The 19,799-nt window shown below is 63.1% G+C and overlaps 1 protein-coding gene across 1 annotated transcript; it reads right to left on the bottom strand.

The window, feature by feature from the left end:
- Positions 1–239: 239 nt before the first annotated feature.
- Positions 240–16,694, bottom strand: FCHO1 (FCH and mu domain containing endocytic adaptor 1). The gene is made up of 27 exons (XM_058821061.1): positions 16,668–16,694; positions 16,009–16,100; positions 15,846–15,920; positions 15,629–15,770; positions 15,397–15,549; positions 14,516–14,620; positions 13,954–14,052; positions 13,772–13,868; positions 12,979–13,023; positions 12,830–12,902; positions 12,224–12,245; positions 12,091–12,145; positions 11,045–11,223; positions 10,949–10,973; positions 10,498–10,575; positions 10,384–10,444; positions 10,191–10,282; positions 9,492–10,091; positions 8,540–8,652; positions 7,115–7,220; positions 6,926–7,037; positions 5,591–5,746; positions 3,834–3,966; positions 3,561–3,760; positions 1,755–1,819; positions 1,501–1,665; positions 240–405 (listed from the first exon to the last, which is right to left on the bottom strand). Exons 1-27 carry the CDS (start codon positions 16,692–16,694, stop codon positions 383–385), a joined length of 3,093 nt encoding a protein of 1,030 aa, XP_058677044.1. The 3' UTR covers positions 240–382.
- Positions 16,695–19,799: the final 3,105 nt, after the last annotated feature.

The following is a 19,799-nucleotide window of genomic DNA, read 5'->3' as shown; positions in this document are numbered from 1 at the left end:
ATGGGAATATAGGATTTATGGGATTTATGGGAATATGGGATTTATGGGAATATGGGATTTGGGGGATTTTTGGGATTTATGATATTTTTGGGATTTCTGGGATTGGCGCCGTGGCAAGAAGGAGGCAGCAGCCGGCGGGGGGGAATTTATTAGAAAATAAAGTGTTTAATAAAAGAGCAGCTCCTGCTCCCTTCACAGCACAGGGGAGGGCAGCGGGAGGGGGAGCAGGAGACGAAGCGGGGACAGCGACAGGGAGGGGACAGGAGGAGGAGGAGGAGGGAAAAGAGGAGGAGGAAGAGGTGCCACCTCCCCAGCCCGCCTCCATCCAGTGTTTCCAATTCACACAACCGCGGGAAAAGCCCGGGGGGGACCCGGGAGCCTCTCAGGACCCCGCCAGGTAAATCCCTGCGGAGGAAAGGTGGGCACAGAGCAGGGAGGGCACGGCCCCGGCCGGGCACGGGCACTGCCAGTACCGGACTGGGTAACTCCAAGGAGCAGGAAAAGGACCCTAAATACCCCGTGGAAGTGACCCTGAGCACCCCAAAGAGCAGGGAAAGGACCCTAAATACTCCAGGCAAGTGACCCTGAGCACCCCAAAGAGCAGGACAATGATCCCATGAATCCCACAGAGCAGAAAAGGGTCTCCTGAGCACCCCAAGGAGTAGGGAAAGGGCCCTAAATACCCCAGGGAAGTGACCCTGAGCACCCCAAAGAGCAGGGAAAGGACACCATAAACCCCACAGAGCAGAAAAGGAACCCCATGCACCCCAAGGAGTAGGGAAAGGACCCTAAATACCCCAGGGAAGTGACCCTGAGCACCCCAAAGAGCAGGGAAAGAACCCTCAATACCCCAGGGAAAGGACCCTGAGCACCCCAAAGAGCAGAGAAAGGACCCCATGAACCCCACAGAGCAGAAAAGGGACTCCTGAGCACCCCAAAAAACAGGGAAAGGACCCTAAATACCCCAGAGAAAGGACCCTGTGCACCCCAAATAGCAGGGAAACAACCCCATGAACCCCAAAGAGCAGAAAAGGAACCACTGTGCACCCCAAAAAGCAGGAAAAGGACCCTAAATACTCCAGGGAAGGGACCCTGAGCACCCCAAAGAGCAGGGAAAGGACCCTAAATACCCCAGGGAAGGGACCCTGTGCACCTCAAGGATCAAGAAACAGATCCCAAGAACCCCAAAGAGCAGAAAAGGGACCCCTGTGCACCCCAAAAAGCAGGAAAAGGACCCTAAATACTCCAGGGAACGGACCCTGAGCACCCCAAGGAGCAGGGAAAAGACCCTAAATACTCCAGGGAAAAGACGCTGAGCACCCCAAAGAGCAGAGAAAGGACCCTAAATACCCCAAGGAAATGCCCCCCATGCACCCCAGGGAAGGGACCCCGTGTCCCCCCAGAACCCAGGGGATGGGGAGAGGACCTTGCACCCCTCAAGGCTGTGAGGAAAGGACCCCCCAGCCCCATCCCCATCCCTGTCCCCACCCCCGGCCATACCTGTAGCAAACCTCTTCTTGACCAGCGACATGCGGTACCCAGCGCCCGCCAGCTCCACCTCCACTCCCGACAGGGTGCTGCCCTCGCTGCTGAACTGGGCGGCCACGGGGCTGGGCTTACTGGGCCCCCCCAGCGGCTCCCAGCTGGCCGAGAGCCGCCCGCAGCCTGGGCAGGGGGGACAGCGCAGGGGTTGGGGGCGTCGGGACGCGGAGCCCCCGCCCCGCGACCCCCGAGCAGGGCGGGCCCGGCCTCACCTCCCTGCCCCGGGGCTCCGGGGATGTCCAGCAGCTTCCAGAGCAGCCGCTTCTCCTCCAGGTTCCTGCCGGGATAGGGAGGTGTCCTCGATCCGCCACAGCCCCAAAATTCAGCCCTTGCTGCCCATCCTGACATCCTGCCTTTCTTACCCCGTCAGCGTCCCCATTTCCCAGTTCAGGGTCCCCATTTCCCAATTCAGCGTCTCCATTTCCCAGTTCAGGGTCCCCATTTCCCAATTCAGCGTCCCCATTTCCCAGTTCAGGGTCCCCACTTCCCAGTTCAGGGTCCCCATTCCCCAATTCAGGGTCCCCATTTCCCAATTCAGTGTCCCCATTTCCCAGTTCAGTGTCCCCATTTCCCAATTCAGGGTCCCCATCTCCCAATTCAGCGTCCCCATATCCCAGTTCAGGGTCCCCATTTCCCAATTCAGGGTCCCCACTTCCCAATTCAGCATCTCCATTTCCCAGTTCAGCGTCCCCATTTCCCAGTTCAGGGTCCCCATTTCCCAGTTCAGGGTCCCCATTTCCCATTTTTCCCACCCTGCAGAGATTCAGGGCTCCACTCCTGTGCTCCCCATCTTGGGCAAGTTTGGGACCCCCAGTCTTGTGTATGCCCCTCACCCTGGGGGAGTTTGGGGCTCCCAGCTCTGTGTCATCCACCCTGCGAATGTTTGGGACCCCAGACCCTTCATCCCCCACCCTGTTCAGCCTCAGGACCCCAGACCCTTAATTACCCACCCTATGAAGGTTTGGGACTCCAGACCCTTCATTCCTGACCCATTTCAGCCTCAGGACCCCAGACCCTTCTTCTCCCACCCTGGTAAGGTTTGGGACCCCAGACCCTTCATCCACCACCACATTCAGCCTCAGGACCCCAGACTCTCCACTTTCCCCCTGCTCATGCTCAGGACCCCAGATCCTTAATTCCCCACCCTATGAAGGTTTGGGACCCCAGACCCTTAATCCCCCACCCCATTCAGTCTCAGGACCCCAGACTCTCCACCTCCCCCGTGTTCAGCCTCAGGACCCCAGACCCTTCATCCACCACCCTGTTCAAGCTCAGGACCCCAGATCCTTCATCCCCCACCCCTTTCAGGCTCAGGATCCCAGACCCTTCACCCTTAACCCCATTCAGCCTCAGGACCCCAGACCCTTCATCGCCAACCCCATACAGGCTCAGGACCCCAAACCCTTCATCTCCCACCTTGTTCAGCCTCAGGACCCCAGACCCTTTATCATCCACCCCTTTCAGTTAAGGACCCCAGACCCTTCATTCCCCACCCTGTGAAGGTTTGGGACCCCAGATGCTCCATCCCCCACCCCTTTCAGCCTCAGGACCCCAGACCTTTCTTCTCCCACCCTGTTCATGCTCAAGACCCCAAACCCTTCATCCCCCACTTTGTTCAGCCTCAGGACCCCAGACCCTTTATCCCCCATCCTCTGAAAGTTTGGAACCCCAGACCCATAATCCCCCACTTTGTTCAGCCTCAGGGCCCCAGACCCTTCATCCCCGACCCTGTTCATGCTCAGGACCCCAAACCCTTCTTCTCCCACCCCTTTCAGGCTCAGGACCCCAGACTCTCCACCTCCTCCTTATTCGGCCTCAGGACCCCAGACCCTTCATCCCCCACCCTGTGAAGGTTTGGGACTCCAGACCCTTCATTTCCCACCCCGTTCAGCCTCAGGACCCCAGACTCTCCACCTTCATCCCCCTGTTCATGCTCAGGACCCCAGACCCTTCACCCCCCACCCCACCACAGCCCATCCCCGCTCCCTCCCCATTCCCCCTCTCCCCATTCCCGTTACCAGCTTGCCGCGGGCTGCAGCCGCAGGTTGGTCAGGGGCTCCTCCACGGGCAGCAGGACGTGCACGTTGCCCAGGGGCACGGGCAGTGCCAGGGCGGCCGCGTTGTAGCCGTACTCCACGCTGACCCGCGTGGCGCCGGGCGCGCAGTCCCAGCGCACGCAGAGCCGCAGCGGCGCCGAGCCGGGGCCCAGCCGCGAGAACTGCGCCACATCGGGGGGTTCAGGGGGGCGCCCAGACCCTGCCGTGCCCGGGGGGGTGCCCCGAGGGGCTCACCTGGTACTTGAGCAGCGCCACGTTGTAGTAGGAGGCGGCCGGGCTCTGCTCCGCCTGCTTCTGCAGGTGCCCGGTCAGCGCTGCCATGTTCAGCCAGAAGTCCTTGGTGCTGGGGTCGCTCTGGGAGGGGTCGCTGGGGGCGTGGGGGGAGAGGGGCAGCAGGGTCTGGGTACCCCCAAACGATGCCCAGAGAGCTGGGATCCTCAAAAATCAGCCCCCCATTGCTGCATTCTCAGCATGCCCAGACCCCCAAGAATCCCAAAATCTCAATCCCAAACTCCTCATTGCTGCAATCCCAGCATGCTCAGACCCCCAAAAATCCCAAAATCTCAATACCCAGCTCCCCATTGCTGCATTCTCAGCATGCCCAGACCCCCAAAAACCCCAAAATCTCAATACCCAGCTCCCCCATTGCTGCATTCCCAGGATACTCAGAGCCCTGGAACCCCCAAAACTCTGCTCCCCATTGCTGCATTCTCAGCATGCCCAAACCCCCAAGAATCCCAAAATCTCAATCCCAAACTCCTCATTGCTGCATTCTCAGCATGCCCACACCCCCAAAAATCCCAAAATCTCAATCCCAAGCTCCTCATTGCTGCATTCCCAGCATGCCCAGACCCCTGGAACCCCCAAAACTCAGCTCCCCATTGCTGCATTCCCAGCATGCCCAAACCCCCAAAAATCCCAAAATCTCAATACCCAGCTCCCCATTGCTGCATTCTCAGCATGCCCAGACCCCCCAAAACCCCAAAATCTCAACACCCAGCTCCCCATTGCTGCATTCCCAGGACACTCAGAGCCCTGGAACCCCCAAAACTCTGCTCCCCATCCCTCAGCTCCTGAGGGTATCCCCAGGAAAACAGGGACAGTCCGTACCCCAAAACCCACCCCTATTGCTGCATCCATCACCTCCCAAGGCCCCTGAATCCCCCAGACACCTCTTGTACCTCCAAATCCCACCCCCATCTCTGCATCCATCACCTCCCAAGGTCCTTATGCCCCTCCTGTACCCCAAAACCTGCCCCTATTGCTGCATCCATCACCTCCCAAGGCCCCTGTGTCCCCCCAGACACCCCCTGTACCCCAAAATCCGCCCCCCATCACTACACCCACACTTCCCAAGCTCCCCTTGTCTCTCCTGTACCCCAAAACCCGCCCCTACTGCTACATCCATCACCTCCCAAGGTCCTTATGCCCCTCCTGTACCCCAAAACCTTCCCCCATCCCTGCATACATCACTTCCCAAGATCCCTGTGTCCCCTAGACACCTCCTGTACCCCAAAACCTGCCCCCATTGCTGCAACCATCACCTCCCAAGGTCCATATACCCCTCCTGTACCCCAAAACCCACCCCAATCCCTGCATCCATCACCTCCCAAGCTCCCCATGTCCCTCCTATCCCCCAAAACCTGCCCCTATTGCTACATCCATCACCTCCCAAGATCCCTAAATCCCCCAGACACCCCCCGTACCCCAAAACCCGCCCCCATCCCTGCATCTACCATCTCCTCAAGACCCCTGTATCCCCCAGACATCCCCTGTACCCCAAAACCTGCCCCCATCACTGCATCCACACTTCCCAAGCTCCCCATTTCTCCCCTGTACCCCCAAAACCCACCCCAATCCCCGCATCCATCACCTCCCAAGCCCCCTAACTCCCCCAGACATCCCCTGTACCCCAACTCCAGCCCCTCACCACTGCCCCCCGCCCCTCGCAGGCTGTCCCCCCGTGCCCCCCATGCCCCCCGTGGCCACACCTGTAGAGCAGCTCGGCGTTGGGCAGGAACTGCTCGATGGCTCCGGCGTTGAGCAGGCGGAAGCTGAGCACGGGCGGCGCCGCGGGGCCGCCGAACACGCGCACGATGCCGGCGGGGAAGGACATGGTCAGCTCCCCTGTCACCTTCACCAGGCAGCTGCGGGGACACGCCGGGGCTCAGGGGACATCCCACGGGCAGGACACGGCGGCCGGAGGGACCCCCACATTTCCAGCTCCCCCTCAGTTTTGGGGTTTTCATGTTCCAGGATCCTCCCCCATGTTCCACGATCCCCCTGCGGTTTTGGAGTCTCCCCCATTTTTGGGGTCTCTCCCATGTTTTGGGGTCCATGTTCCAGTTTCGGGGTCCCCCTGCAGTTTTGGGGTCGCATACAGCCCAGAGCCATGACCATGGCCATGGTGATCTCCATGTTTTGGGGTCCCCCCTTCCATGTTCCAGGATCCTCCCTCATGTTCCACGATCCCCCTGCGGTTTTGGAGTCTCCCCCATTTTTGGGGTCTCTCCCATGTTTTGGGGTCCATGTTCCAGTTTTGGGTCCCCCTGCAGTTTTGGGGTCCCATACAGCCCAGAGCCATGACCATGGCCATGATGATCTCCATGTTTTGGGGTCCCCCCCACCATGTTCCAGGATCCTCCCCCCATGTTCCATGACCCCCCTGTGGTTTTGGAGTCTCTTCCATTTTTGGGGTGCCCATTTGGGTTTGGATATAGCCCAGAGCTGTGGCCATGGCCATGGTGACCCCCATGTTTTGGGGTCTCCCCCCATATTTCCAGCTCCCCCCCCAGTTTTGGGATCCCCCTGCAGTTTTGGGGGTCCTCCCCCCACCATGTTCCAGCATCCTTCATGTTCCAGGATCCCCCTGCGGTTTTGGGGTCTCCCCCCATTTTTGGGGTCTCCCCCCATATTTCCAGCTCCCCCCCCAGGTTTTGGGGTCCACGTTACAGGATCCCACCCCCTTCCCCAGTTTTAGGGTCCCCCTGCAGTTTTGGGATCGGATACAGCCCAGGGATGTGGCTGTGGCCATGGTGACCCCCAGGTTTTTGGGGTCCCCTCCATGTTCCAGGATCCCCCTGCGGTTTTGGGGTCTCCCCCCATTTTTGGGGTGTCGCCCCATATTTCCAGCTCCCCCCTCAGGTTTTGGGGTCCCCCCACGGTTTTGGGGTGCTGCACCCCTACAGCACCCCTGGGGACCCCAAAATCAGACTGAACCCTAAAATCCTCGCCACAGCACCCCTGGGGACCCCAAAATCAGACTGAACCCCAAAATCCCCGCACAGCACCCCTGGGACACCCCCAAATCCTGTGAACCCCCGTACCTGTCGGCGTCGCGCCCCTTGAAGTAGGCGTGCACGTACTCGGTGAAGGCGGTGGCCACGGGCAGCGCGTCCTGCGAGCCCAGCACCACGGGGCTGGGGCCGCGGGACAGCCCTGGGGAGGGGGCAGCGGGGTCAGCGCGGGGCTGGGACCCCCAGCCCAAACCCCCCCGGGATCCCCCCGGGACGCACCGAGCGCCGGCGGGGCCACGGTGAAGAAGCCGCGCTCGCCCAGGCTGGCGGGGGCCGAGTGCGAGGGGCCGCAGCTCCAGGAGGGCGAGGGGCTCAGCGAGCGCGACTGCGGGGGCGAGGCGGGTGGGGGTGGGTGTGTGCACACCTGCACCCCGAATTCCGCATCCCCGCACCCCGAATTCCGCATTCCTGCATCCCCGAATTCCACATCCCTGCACCCCAAATTCCACATCCCTGCATCCCTGCATCCCCGAATTCCACATCCCTGCACCCCTGCATCCCTAAATTCCACATCTCTGCGTCCCTGCATCCCCAAATTCCACATCCCTGCACCCCTGCATCCCCAAATTCCACATCCCTGCACACCTGCACCCCGAATTCCGCATCCCCGCACCCCGAATTCCACATCCCTGCACCCCTGCATCCCCAAATTCCACATCCCTGCATCCCCGAATTCCACATCCCTGCACCCCAAATTCCACATCCCTGCATCCCCGAATTCCACATCTCTGCATCCCTGCATCCCCAAATTCCACGTCCCTGCACCCCTGCAGCCCCGAATTCTGCATCTCTGCGTCCCTGCATCCCCAAATTCCACATCACTGCATCCCTGCACCCCGAATTCTGCATCCCTGTACCCCGAATTCCACATCCCTGCATCCCCGAATTCCCGAATTCCACATCCCTGCATCCCCAAATCCCACATCCCTGTATCCCTGTATCCCCAAATTCCACATCTCTGCACCCCCGAATTCCCGAATTCCACATCCCCCCATCTCCGTGCATCCCCGCATTCCCAAAATCCTCTATCCCCAAATTTCCAAATCCTTCATCCCCCACCCCTGAACTCCAAAACTCAATATCCCTGCACCCCGCACCCCTGAATCCTTGTATCCCCAAATTCCCACACCCCCAAATTCCCCCACTCCGAATTCCCACATCCCCGAACTCTTGCACCCCCAAATTCCCACATCCACAAATCCCCACATCCCCAAATCCCCACATATCAAATTCCCACACCCCAAATTCCCATACCCCTGAATTCCCACATCCTCAAACCCCCACATCCCCAAATCCCCCCACTCTGAATTCCCACATCCCCGAACTCTCGCATCCCCAAATTCCCACATCCCCAAATCCCCACATCCCCAAATCCCCACATCCTCAAATTCCCACATATTAAATTCCCACACATCAAATCCCCACACCCCCGAACCCCCAAATTCCCACCCCTCCATCCCACCCTTCTCCTCCATCACCTCTCCCTTCCCATTCCCCAGGCAATCTCCTCCCAGTTCCCCCTTCCCCTCGCTGCCATTCCCATACTGGGAGCACTGGCAAGCCGGGCCGTGTCCGACCGCCCCTCCCGGGGGTCCCCTCGCCCCTCCCCAGCCCGGGGGTCCCCACGCCCCCCCAACCCCGCACCAGGTCGCTGTTGCTGCCCGGCCCGGCCGGCGGTCGCTTGGTGCGGGAGCGGCGCGGGGGGGCCACGAGAGGAACGTCCCGAGGGGCAGCGCTGGGCCAGGAGGGCACCGAATCTGGGGGGGCACGAATAAGGGGGGGTGAGGAGAGAGCCCCGACACGCCAGGACCCCCCCCCCCCCCCGAAATCCAGGACCACCCCCCGGGAGTTGGGCAGGAATTGGGAACGGGGGAATTGGGCAGGGCTCGGTTTTGGGGTGGGGTGTGGAGTTGGGGGTTTGGGGGAGCAGAGTTGGGGGTTTTGGGGGGCACTGTTCAGGCTAACTGGGGGGCAGAATTTGGGGTCATGGAGGGGGCAGAATTTTGGGCCACTTGGGGCAGAGTTGGGGGTTATGGGGGAAACAGTTTGAGGTCATGGGGGAGAGCAGAGTTTGGAGCATGGGAGGGTCAGAGTTTGGGGTTACTGGGGACAGAATTGGGGCTTATGGGAGGCACAGGTCAGGCTAATTGGGGGGCAGAGTTTGGGGTCACTTCGGGCAGATTTGGGGTCATGGGGGGCACAGTTCAGGCTAATTGGGGGGCAGAGTTTGGAGTCACTCGGGACAGAGTTTGGGGTTATGGGGGGCACAGTTCAGGCTAACTGAGGGACAGAGTTTGGGGTCACTTGGGGCAGAGTTGGGGGTTAGGGGGGTCACAGCTCAGGTTAATTTAGGGCAGTTTGGTGTCACTCAGGACAAAGTTTGGGGATTATGGGGGGCACAGTTCAGCCTAATTGGGTGGCAGAGTATGGGGTCACTCAGGACAGAGTTTGGGGCCATGGGAGGCACAGTTCAGGGTCATGAGGGCTGATTTAGAGGTAATGGGGGAGCAGGGTTAAGGATAACGGGGCAGGGGGCAGAGTTGGGGCTGTGGGAGTCACATTTAGGGGTACCGTGGGGCAGCTCCCCCCCACTCACCCGGCTCCGACTGCAGAGGGGGAGTCCCGGCCGTGCCCCCCTCGCTCAGCCTGGTCCCCGGTCCTTGGCAGCCCCAGGGAGAGGGGCTGGAGGACTCCCCCCCGCTCGGGGGGGCCGGCGAGGAGGAGGACGAGGAGGCCGAGTTGGAGGAAGGCCGCGTCAGGGGGGGCTGCTCCCCGCCGGGGCTGCGGGCTCTGCCCCACACCGGGGGATCCCCAAAAGGGTCCGGCGAGGGCGCTTCTCGTGGCGCGGGGCCGCTGAGGCAGCGGCTGCGAGCCCGGGGCGCGGCCCCCGCGTCCCCCCAGAGCCCCTCGGCGCCGGGGCCGCTGAAAACAGCGAAGTTGGGGGGCTCGGGGAGGCGGCCGGAGGGGCTGCGGGGCCGCGGGGCCCAGGCGCTGCTGCTGCTGCTCAAGCCGGGGGGCGGCTCCGCTTTGGGCTCGGGGCTCTGCGGCGTCCCCGGCTGCGGGGTCCAGGGCCGGGAGTCCGGGGAGGGACCGGGAGCGGGGTGAGAGGGCGAGTCCAGCCCCGAGTCCTCCACGTTCTCCGGGGACGACGAGGAGAAGGGCGACGAGGACGAGGTGAGGACGTAGGAGCGGGGGGCTGCGGGACAGCCCCGGTCAGAGCGTGGCCCCTGCCCTGCCGGGGGTTCCCATCCTCACCCAGGAATTCCCGTTCCCATCCTGCCCCCCAAATCCTCACCCGGGAATTCCTCTGCCTCCAACGCCGACTCCAGGGGGGGACCGAAGAGCGCGGCTGAGGGTGGGGGGTCCTGGGGGGGCTTCCCGGGGCCGCTGGGACAGGGACAGAGTGGGAGGGCTCAGAGCCTGCCCAGAACCCCCCAGGAAGGGGGGGTGGCCACCCCATTGCACCCCAATCCCTCACTGTTCCCTACCTGTTCATCTGTGCCACCGGGAGAGCCCTCCCTGTGCTGTCACCTGCTGAGAGAGGTGACACTGCATTGCACCCCACAAGGACCCCTCGTGTGCCCCCCAAATCCTCAGGACACACCTCCCAGTCTCACCTGCTGCCAGCATCCCCTCGGGGTCTGTGTCACTGCAGGCCGGGGTCAGGGATGCCGTGTGCCCTGCAAGGGGATGTCACCGTGAGGGGACACGGAGCCACGGGGACTCCGGGATGGCTCAGGAAGGGTGAGGTGTCCCCATTGGTCGGCAAGTGGACAGGGAATGGGGCTCAGGAAAGGTGGCATTGTCCCCAAGGATTGGGTTTAAGGAAGGGTGTGATGTCCCCAAGGAAGGGGGCTCAGGAATGATGGGATATCCCCAAGGATGGGTTTAAGGAGAGTGGCATTGTCCCCAAGGAAGGGGGCTCAGGAATGATGTGATGTCCCCAAGAAGGGGCTCAGGAAGGGTGTGATGTCCCCAATAAAGGGGTCAGGAAGGATGAGATGTCCCCAAGCAGTGGCTCTCAGCCTCAGTGCCACCCCCCAGGCCACTTACGTGCCGCCTGCCTCCTGACGGTGCCCTGCAAGAGAAGGGGACAGGGCTGAGGTGACCCCACAAACTCCGGGGATCCCCGCAGCCCCCCAGGCTCACCCCAACGCCGGGGGCCAGGATGAGATTGCCCACGGTGGCCTTGAGCTGCTCCACGGCGGCCTCGGCGCTGCCGGGCGCCTCCCGCGGCTGCACCGGCTTGATGTGCACGAAAAACTTGCGCGGCTCGTCCTCGTCGTAGTCCGAGTCGCTGGAGGAGCAGCCGGGGTTCTCCACCTCGCCTGAGCCCATGTCAAGGCAATGCCTGGCTGGAATTCTGCTTGGATCCCCCCAAAATCCCTGCTTGGGGTTCCCCTTGGATCCCTCAAAAATCTCTGCTTGGAATTCCCCTTGGATCCCCCAAAAATGCCTGGTTGTAATTCCCCTCGGATACCTCAAAAATCCCTGCTTGGTGTTCCCCTTGGATCCCCCAAAATCCCGGCTTGGAATCCCCATTGGATCCCCCACAAATGCCCAGATTTCCCCTTGGACCCCCCAAAAATGCCCAGTTGGAATTCTCCTTGGATCCCTCAAAAATCCCTGCTCGGAATTCCCCTTGGATCTTCAAAAAATGCTCAGCTGGATTCCATTTGGATCCCCCAAAAAACCCTGCTTGGAATTCCCTTTGGATCCCCCAAAAATCCCTGGTTGGAATTCTCCTTGGATACCCCAAAAATGCATGGCTGGAATTCCCATGGATCCCCCAGATATAACCAGTTGGAATTTCCTTGGATCCCCCAAGTATCCCTGCTTGGAATTCCCCTTGGATCCCTCAAAAATCCCTGCTCGGAATTCCCCTTGGATCCCCCAAAATGCCCAGTCGGAATTCCCTTTGGATCCTCAAAAATGCCCTGTTGGAATTCTCCTTGGATCCCCCAAAAATGCCTAGCTGGAATTCTCCTTGGATCCACAAAAATTCCCAGTTGGAATTCCCCTTGGATCCTCCAAAAGGCCTGGTCAGAATTCCCTTTGGATCCCCCCAAAAATCCCCGCTTGGAATTCCCCCTGGATCCCCAAAAACTACCCAGCTGGAATTGCCCTTGGATCCCCAAAAATCCCCGCTTGGAATTCCCCTGGATCCCCCAAATTCCCCCCTTTCCCAAGGATACTGCGGGCGCTCTCCGGGCGCACGGTGAATCCGTCCTCGTCCACCTCGGGGCAGCCCTGCGGGGACACCCCTGACATTCCCAGTGCTCCCAGTTTGGGAACGGCAGCGCCGGGGCGGGGCACTGGGACACTCACCAGGTCGTTATCCGGAGATTCCCTGGGGAATGATGGGGAGAGTCAGGGGATGTGAGAATTCAGGGATGTGGGAATTCAGGGATGCAAGAATTCAGGGATGTAAGGATGTTGGAATTCAGGGATGCGGGGATGTGGGAATTCAGGGATGTGGGGATTCAGGGATGAAGGGATGTGGGAATTCAGGGATGCTGGAATTCAGGGATGCACAGATGTGGGAATTCAGGGATGCACAGATGTGGGAATTCAGGGATATAGGGATTCAGGGATGTAAGGATGTTGGAATTCCAGGATGCAGGGATGTGGGAATTCAGGGATGTAGGGATGTGGGAAATCAGGGATGCAGAAATTTAGGGATGTGGGAATTCAGGGATTCAGGGATGTGGGAATTCAGGCAAGTGGGAAATCAGGGATGCAGAAAATTAGGGATGTGGGAATTCAGGGATGCAGGGATGTGGGAATTCAAGGATGCGGGAATTCAGGCATGTGGGAATTCAGGGATGAAACAATGTGGGAATTCAGGCATGTGGAAATGCAGGGCTGCAGGGATGTGGAATGTGGGAATGCAGGGATGCAGGAACTCTGGGATGCAGGGATTGAGGCTCTTACACAGCGTCACGCTCCCGCTCCTTACGGCTCAAGCCCGGGATCCGGAACGCTTTGCTCCGGCTCCTCTTGGGTCCTGGGGAAAGCGGGAGCGGGGTGAGGAAGGGCCTCCGCAGCCCCTGGCACTCCCAGCTGGATGCAGACGTACTTGCCTTCCTGCGCTGGAGCCAGCCGGTACTCGTCGAAATCCAATGCTCCTGCCATGGAGAACGAGATCAGCTGGGATCAGCCAGGATCAGCCCAAGATGCACCCAGGAACAGCTGGGATAAGCCCGGGATCAGCTGGGATAAGCCCGGGATCAACCCAGGATCAGCTGGGATCAACCCAGGATCAGCTGGGATCAGCCTGGGATCAGCCCAGGATCAGTCCGGGATTAACCAGGACCAGCTGGGATCCACCCAGAATGAGCTGGGATCAACCTGGGATGAGCTGGGATCAGCCTGGGATCAGCCTGGGACTAGCTGGAATCAACCCGGGATGAGCTGGGATTAACCAGGATCAGCCCGGGATCAGCCTGGCATCAACCCAGGATTAGCCTGGGATCAATCCAGGATCAAGCCAGGATAAGCCTGGGATCAACCCAGGATCAGCTGGAATTAACCAGGATCAGCCCAGGATCAGCCTGGGATGAGCCAGGATGAGCTAGGATCAGGTGGGGATCAGCCTGGGATGAGCCAGGACCAGCTGGGATCAACCCACAATGAGCCAGGATTAGCCAGAATCAGCCCAGGATCAGCCTGGGATCAACCCGGGACCAGCCCAGGATTAGCTGGGATCAGGGATCAACCCAGGATCAGCCCGGGATCAAACTGGGACCAGCCAGGATCAACCCGGATCAGACCAGGATTAGCCCGGGATCAACCCAGGATCAATCCGGGATCAATCCGGGATCAGCCCGGGATCATCAGGGGCCCGTCCCCGCCCAGGTGGGACCCCCATCTCACCTGGCCGCTCCCTCCCCGTGCCCTTGCTCTCGGCAAACCTCCGCAGCAGCATCTCCGTGCCGATGTTCTCCACGTTCTGCTTGAACTCCTCGTGCACCTGGGGGGGCAAAAAGAGAAGGGGACATGGAATAAAGAGGGGGAATGGGAATGGGGAGGGGGTCCACACTCACCTGGGGACTCACCTGGCCGATCTGGACGTGGGTGTCCTCCACAGAGTGCGAGTAGGAGCCGATGAGCCCCTTCATGTGCCGCAGGTGGGCTTCTTCCACCTCCTGGAAGCGCTGGAGCGGGGAAAAACGGGGGTCAGGAATGGGGGGGACATGCCCAGGGATCGGCAGGTGGGCAGGGAAGGGGGTCGGCATGGGTGGGATGTCTCCAGGTTGGCAGGGAAGGGTTTGGGATGGGTGGGATGTCCCCAGGGATCCCATCTCTCCCCAAATCCCACCAATGCCCATCCACACCCAAATCCCATCAGTTCCCATCCCTTGCCAAGTCCCAGTAGTGCCCATCCCTGCCCACGTGCCCCCAATGCCCCATCCCTTTCCAATTTTCCAGTCATACCCATCCTTTTCCAAGCTCCCATCAATGCCCATCCCTTTCCCAGTTCCCACGAGTTCCCATCCCTTTCCCAGATCCCATCAATGCCCATCCTTTTCCCAAATCCCATCAATGCCCATCCCTTTCCCAGTTCCCATCCCTCTCCCAGAGGTGCCACCCATGCCCAGCCCTCTCCCCCGTGCCCACCATGGCCGAGTCCAGCATGCGCTGCTCGAAGTCGGCGCGGGCAGCGTTGTATTTCTCCACCGCCCTCCGCAGCGCCTCGCCCGCCTTCCGCGACTTCAGCTCCGCCTGCACCACCGCCGGGCACAGGCACAGCCGGGGACAAGGACAGGGACAGCCAGGGATCGTCAGGAATGGGACAGAGACCACCAGGGGGGACAGGGGACAACCAGAGGACAGCCAGGGGACAGCTGGGACAAGGACAGGGATCATCAGGAATGGGACAGGGGACAGCCAGGGGCAGCCAGGGACAGCCAGGGACAGCCAGGACAAGGACAGGGATCGTCAGAAATGGGACAAGGACTGTCAGGGAGGGGACAGGGGACGGCCAGGGGAATGACAGGGATCATCAGGAACAGGACATGGGACAGCCAGGGGACAAGGGACAGTCAGGGGACAGCCGGGACAAGGACAGGGATGGTCAGGAAAAGGACAGAGATCACGCAGGGGGGACAGGGGACAACCAGGACAGGGACAAGGATCCTCAGGGAGGGGACAGGGGACAGCCAGGGGAATGACAGGGATCATCAGGAACAGGACAGAGACCACCTAGGGGGACAGGGGACAGCTGGGACAAGGTCAGGGACCATCAGGGAGGGGACAGGAACCTTCTGGAGGGGACAGGGATCACTGTGACACAAAAAGACCATCGAGGGAGGGTCAAGAATCGCCAGGGAAGGGACACGGACACCGAGGGAAGCGACGGGAACCACAGGGAGGAGGAAGAAGAACCACCACGAGAGGACAGGAACCACCAAGGACAGGACAAAAACCACCAAGAGGAGCCAGAGATCACCCAGGGGGACACGGGGACACTGAGGGGAAGGGGACACTGGGGCTGGCACCTTGTCGATCTCCTTCTGGCTGGTGCCCTCCTTGCGCAGCCGCTCGTACTCCTGGCACTTGCTGTGGTAGCTCTCCTTGGACTTGGGCAGCAGCTGGGCCACCCCGTGCAGCAGCTGCACGGCCTCCAGCGTCCCTGCCACCTCCTCCTTGGACTGTGGGCACACGGCAGCGTGGGCAGGGCTGGCAGGGGACACCGGGCAGGGGACAATGCCAGGGAGGGGACGGCAGTACCTTCTTGTGCACCCGGCCTTGCTCCTCGCCGTAGCGCGAGATCTCCTTGATGAGGTCGTGCAGCTTCTTCATCAGCTCCAGGTGGCACAGCGCCAGCTTGTCCGAGGAGATGCGGAAAACCTCCCACAGAGGCGCGAAGGTCCTGCCCGGGGGGCCACCACAACGGTCACCAAAGTGTCTCCAAAGCCACCTCGAGGTGTCCCAGACCCCCCCGTACCCCAGCTGGGTCCCGTTCGTGGCCATCTTCGACAGCTTCACCATGGCCTTGGCGTAGTTCTCCTCGATGGCGGCCCTGGGGATGGCGAGGAGGGGGATTTGGGTTTTGGGGACCGCTGAAAGGGTTCTGGGGAGCCCCCAAAGGTGTCCCCAACCCTGGGTACCTCTCCCGGACAAAGTCGGCGAGCTCCTTGGTGGAGATCTGCCCGTGCTTCATGTTGTGGTAGAGGACATCGAAGCCGTGGTTCTTCTCACCCTGCCAGGGGAGCCCCCTCACTCAGATCCCAAATCCCAAGGGACCCCACACCCCCTTTTCCCCTGGGAGCAGCGTCTGGAGAGGCCCAAACCCCCCCAAACTGGGGTGCTGAGCTCCCCCCCATCCTCACCACAAACCAGCTCCCCAGGACAGGCAGGGCTGAACCCCAAAAATCCCCGGGGTTATTTTGGGTGCTGCCCCACACCCACAAAGTGGCTTCACTTCAGCTCCCACCGCCCCCACAGCCACGCTGGAGGTGCAGGTGAACCCCCAGGGGAAACTGAGGCAGGAGGAAGAGGAAGGTGACGAACCAGGAAGCGCCGGCCACGCGACTTCCCCCGCCCCCCCCCGGGCTGGGGACACCCAAGGAGGGGGGGACAGCGATGTCAACACGGCGGGGAGACCCCCAGACCACCCCCCCACACCGCCCACCCCCCAATTAATTAATTAACAGCATTAATGATGGTGCCAAATTAATGAAAATTCACCTCCCCCAAGGGCTCTGAGAGTGGGGGGCACCCAAGGGTGGGGGGCACCCAAGGGTGTGGAGGGGGGGTCCCGGCTTACCCAGAAGTGCTCGGTGAAATAGGACATCTTGGAGGGGGGGCGGCAGCGGCGCGGGGACCCCGCAGCTCAACTCCCGGCGCCCTGGGGGGGGCGGGGGGACACCGGGATTTTACCGGGGGGGGCTCCGCGGGGTCGCACCCCCCCCGTTTTTATCGGTTTTGCCGGGAAAACGCAGCCCCGTGGCCATGGAAACCGCAGGATTCCCCCCCCCAGCTCCACACAGCGACCCCTCCCCAAGGTGTGCGGTACCGGGGGTAACCGGGGGGGCACCGGGGAGGGCACCGGGGGGGCCCCGGGGCGGCGCTGGGCCCGACACCAGATACGCACATCAATAATAAATGAGCGGCTGCTGCGTGCGGCGGCGGCTGCTCCCACACCCGGCCCTGCCCGTGCCCCCCAGGCCCCCCCAAAAACTCCCCTAAAACACCCCCAGGAACCCCCACAGAAAAAAGGATCCAAGCATCCCGACACCCCCCCCCCCTAAATTCGCGGGGCTGGGGATCCTCGAGCCCCCCAGCACCCAGTGGGGGACCCCCAGATGTGCCCACACCCCAGATGTGCCCCCCACCCCGCTCTGTGCCCCCCGCCCTTGGCTGTGCCCCCCCGAACCCGCTCCCCATCATGCACCGGAGAAAAACAGGAAACCCCAAAAATTCGCGCCTGCTTGGCGCCACCGGGGGAGGCCCCCCCGACTCACGCTGCGCTCTTGGGGGGTTCGCGGGGCCCCCTCGAGCATCCTCGGCGTGCCGGGGGTCTGCAGGGGTTCAAGGGAGGGCTCAGGGCCCCCAAACCCGCTGGGAGCCCCCGCCGCTGCCCGGTCCCTCCGCACCGGTTCCGCCACCTGTGTCACGAGCGGGGCGGGCTCAGCGCGGCCCCCCCGGTAAACGGGGGAGGGGGAAAAGCTGGGAGGGGTTTCGGAGGGGTCTCGGGGCCCGCTGGACCCCCCCTATCACCCCCCCAGCCCCGCCGGTCCCGGGCGGCCGCAAACGCCACGAACGCTCCGCCGGCCAAAGTCCCCGCGGGCACCGAGTCCCCGAGCGGGACGGGGGGTGCGGGATGGGGGGGATGCGGCACCGGGACCCCCCCCCCCCCATCCGCGCCCCAAAACCAAAACCGGGCGGGTCGGGACACACCCGCAGCCGTGACCTTGAGCGGGGGGCGCGGGGGACCCCCCGGAGGACGCGGGGGGACGGGAAGGGGACGGTCCGGTTCGGGAATGCGGGGGGGCTGCGCACCCCAAAACCCCTCCGGGAACGGGAGGCACCGCGGGGGTTTTTATTTTTGGGGCGTGCACCCCCAAAATGAAAAAGGAGGGAAAGCGACGAACCGAGCACTGCACCTGCAGCGCGGGGAGGCGGCGGGGGGGCCGCCCGCAGCACCGGGAGCGGGCTCGTGGCCAGCGGGGGCTGCGCCGGTGAACCGGGGCGTTAGTAACGGTGGGCGCCGGTGCAGTGCAGCGGGGCGCGGTGCACAGCGAGGGATGGGGGGGATCCCCGGTACGGCGGGGGCGGCGCGGGGATGCACCGCGCATCCCGGTGAGGGCGATGCTGCGGGGGCGGCGCGGGGGAACCCGCGCGGGAACGGCGGGGCCGGGAGGCAGCGCGGCGGGGCCGCGGCGGGAGCACTCCGGGACGGGACGGGACCCCCGTGCGGGGCGCGGGGTCGGGGCGCGGTGCCCGCTCCGGGGAGGACGCGGGACTCACCTGCGGGGCCGCCGCCCCCGCCCCGCTCCGCCGCCGCCGCCGCCCCGGGACCGCGCCGGGACCGCGCCGGAGGCGGCGCTGGCCACGCCCCCTCCCGCCAAGCCGCGCCGCCATTGGCCGGCGCGCCCGGCAGCGGTGACCGCAGCCAGCGGCCGCCGCTTCCCATTGGTGGAGGCGCCGCCGCGCCGCGCGCGGGGAGGGGGCTCATTTGCATTTTTAAAGCGGCCGCCGCCCCAAAGCGCGGCGGGAGCGGCGCGGGGGGAGATGCGCGAGCGGAGCCGCCGGTACCGGGGAGCGGCGCTGGAGCTGGAGCTGCCGCCGTCCCTCGGCTGTCACCCAGCCCGAGCTGTCACCCCCACCCTCCCTCCCGGCACTGCCGCCGCCGCGCGCGCTCCGCCCCCCGAGCTCCCGGTGCTGCTCCCGGTGCTGCTCCCGGTGCGGCGGCTCCCCCGCGACCCCGGCGGTGTCACCGCACCCGCGGCGCCCGGCTGTCCCCCCCGCTTACACCCGCCGCCGGTGCCAGCCGGTGCCTCGCACCCCGCTGAGCTCATGGCCCGGCTGTCACCGGCTGTCACCGGCGCAGCTGCGGGAGCGTCCCCGCGGGGCGGGGGGGGACATTCCCGACGGGGGTGCGACATTCCCGTATTCCCGTCGGGAACGCGCCGAACATCCCGCCGTGACCGGGGACGCGCCGGCCCCGCGGTGCCACCGGAGCCGGGACGGCGGGGACGTCACGCGGCGGTTTCGGTTACGCCGCCTTTTGTCCCGGCGACACCTGGCAGGTGCCACCGCGCCCGGGTGGCGGTGCCAGGCCCAGCCGGGGGCACCGCGGCAGCGCCGCTGGGCTCGGGGGGCTCAGAGCCCTCTCCAGCTCCACGCACCGTCCCCACGCGTCCCCACGCGTCCCCCGGAGAAGCCCCCTCTGAGACCCCTCCCCAGAACCCAAAGTCACTGAGGGCAGTAACAGCAGAGTGGGGGGCTCAGAAGGGGATTGGGGGCACAGGGACAGCCCCGGAGTTGACACCTGAACCCCCCCTGAGCCCCCTCCCCAAAACAGCCCCGCTGGAGCAAAGGGCTGGGAACGAGGGGATTTTGGGGAAGGGGAGGTTTGGGATTGGCTGGAAGGGGTGGGAAGGGGAATTTGGGGTGGGCACGGGGGTTTTGTTGTCCCCTGGTCCTGCCAGCCCCGTGCTGCCCACAGGGCTGAGCACAGGGATCTCCCCACAGCACCGAGGAGGCTCCAAACCCCCCCAAAATCCCCCCAAAACCCGCGGGGGCTGAAGGCAGCGTGTGCAGCCTCCTCCTCCTCCTCCTGCTGCTGCTGCTGCTGCTGGTGGGGCCGGGGGCGGCGGGGCTGGGATGCAGGGATGGGGATGGGGATGGCGTTGTCATGGCAACCCCGCATCCAGCCTCAGCCTCGGTGCTGCCG

The sequence above is a fragment of the Ammospiza caudacuta genome, chromosome 28 (genome assembly GCF_027887145.1).
Source record: "Ammospiza caudacuta isolate bAmmCau1 chromosome 28, bAmmCau1.pri, whole genome shotgun sequence".
NCBI classification, from domain to species: Eukaryota; Metazoa; Chordata; class Aves; order Passeriformes; family Passerellidae; genus Ammospiza; species Ammospiza caudacuta.
Note: the sequence above shows the minus strand (reverse complement) of the source record. Positions and strands in the feature narration are given on the sequence as shown.

Bases quoted from the DNA above. Each gene is read 5' to 3' on its own strand.
- FCHO1 (XM_058821061.1), bottom strand. From the start codon at position 16,694: ATGTCCTATTTCACCGAGCACTTCTGG. The intron at 15,550-15,628 runs GTACTGCCGTCC...GTGTGCCCACAG, and splicing joins AAGGCCGGGTGCACAAGAAG to TCCAAGGAGGAGGTGGCAGG. The intron at 7,038-7,114 runs GTGCGTCCCGGG...CCCCCTCCCCAG, and splicing joins CGTGGCCCCGCCGGCGCTCG to GGCTGTCCCGCGGCCCCAGC.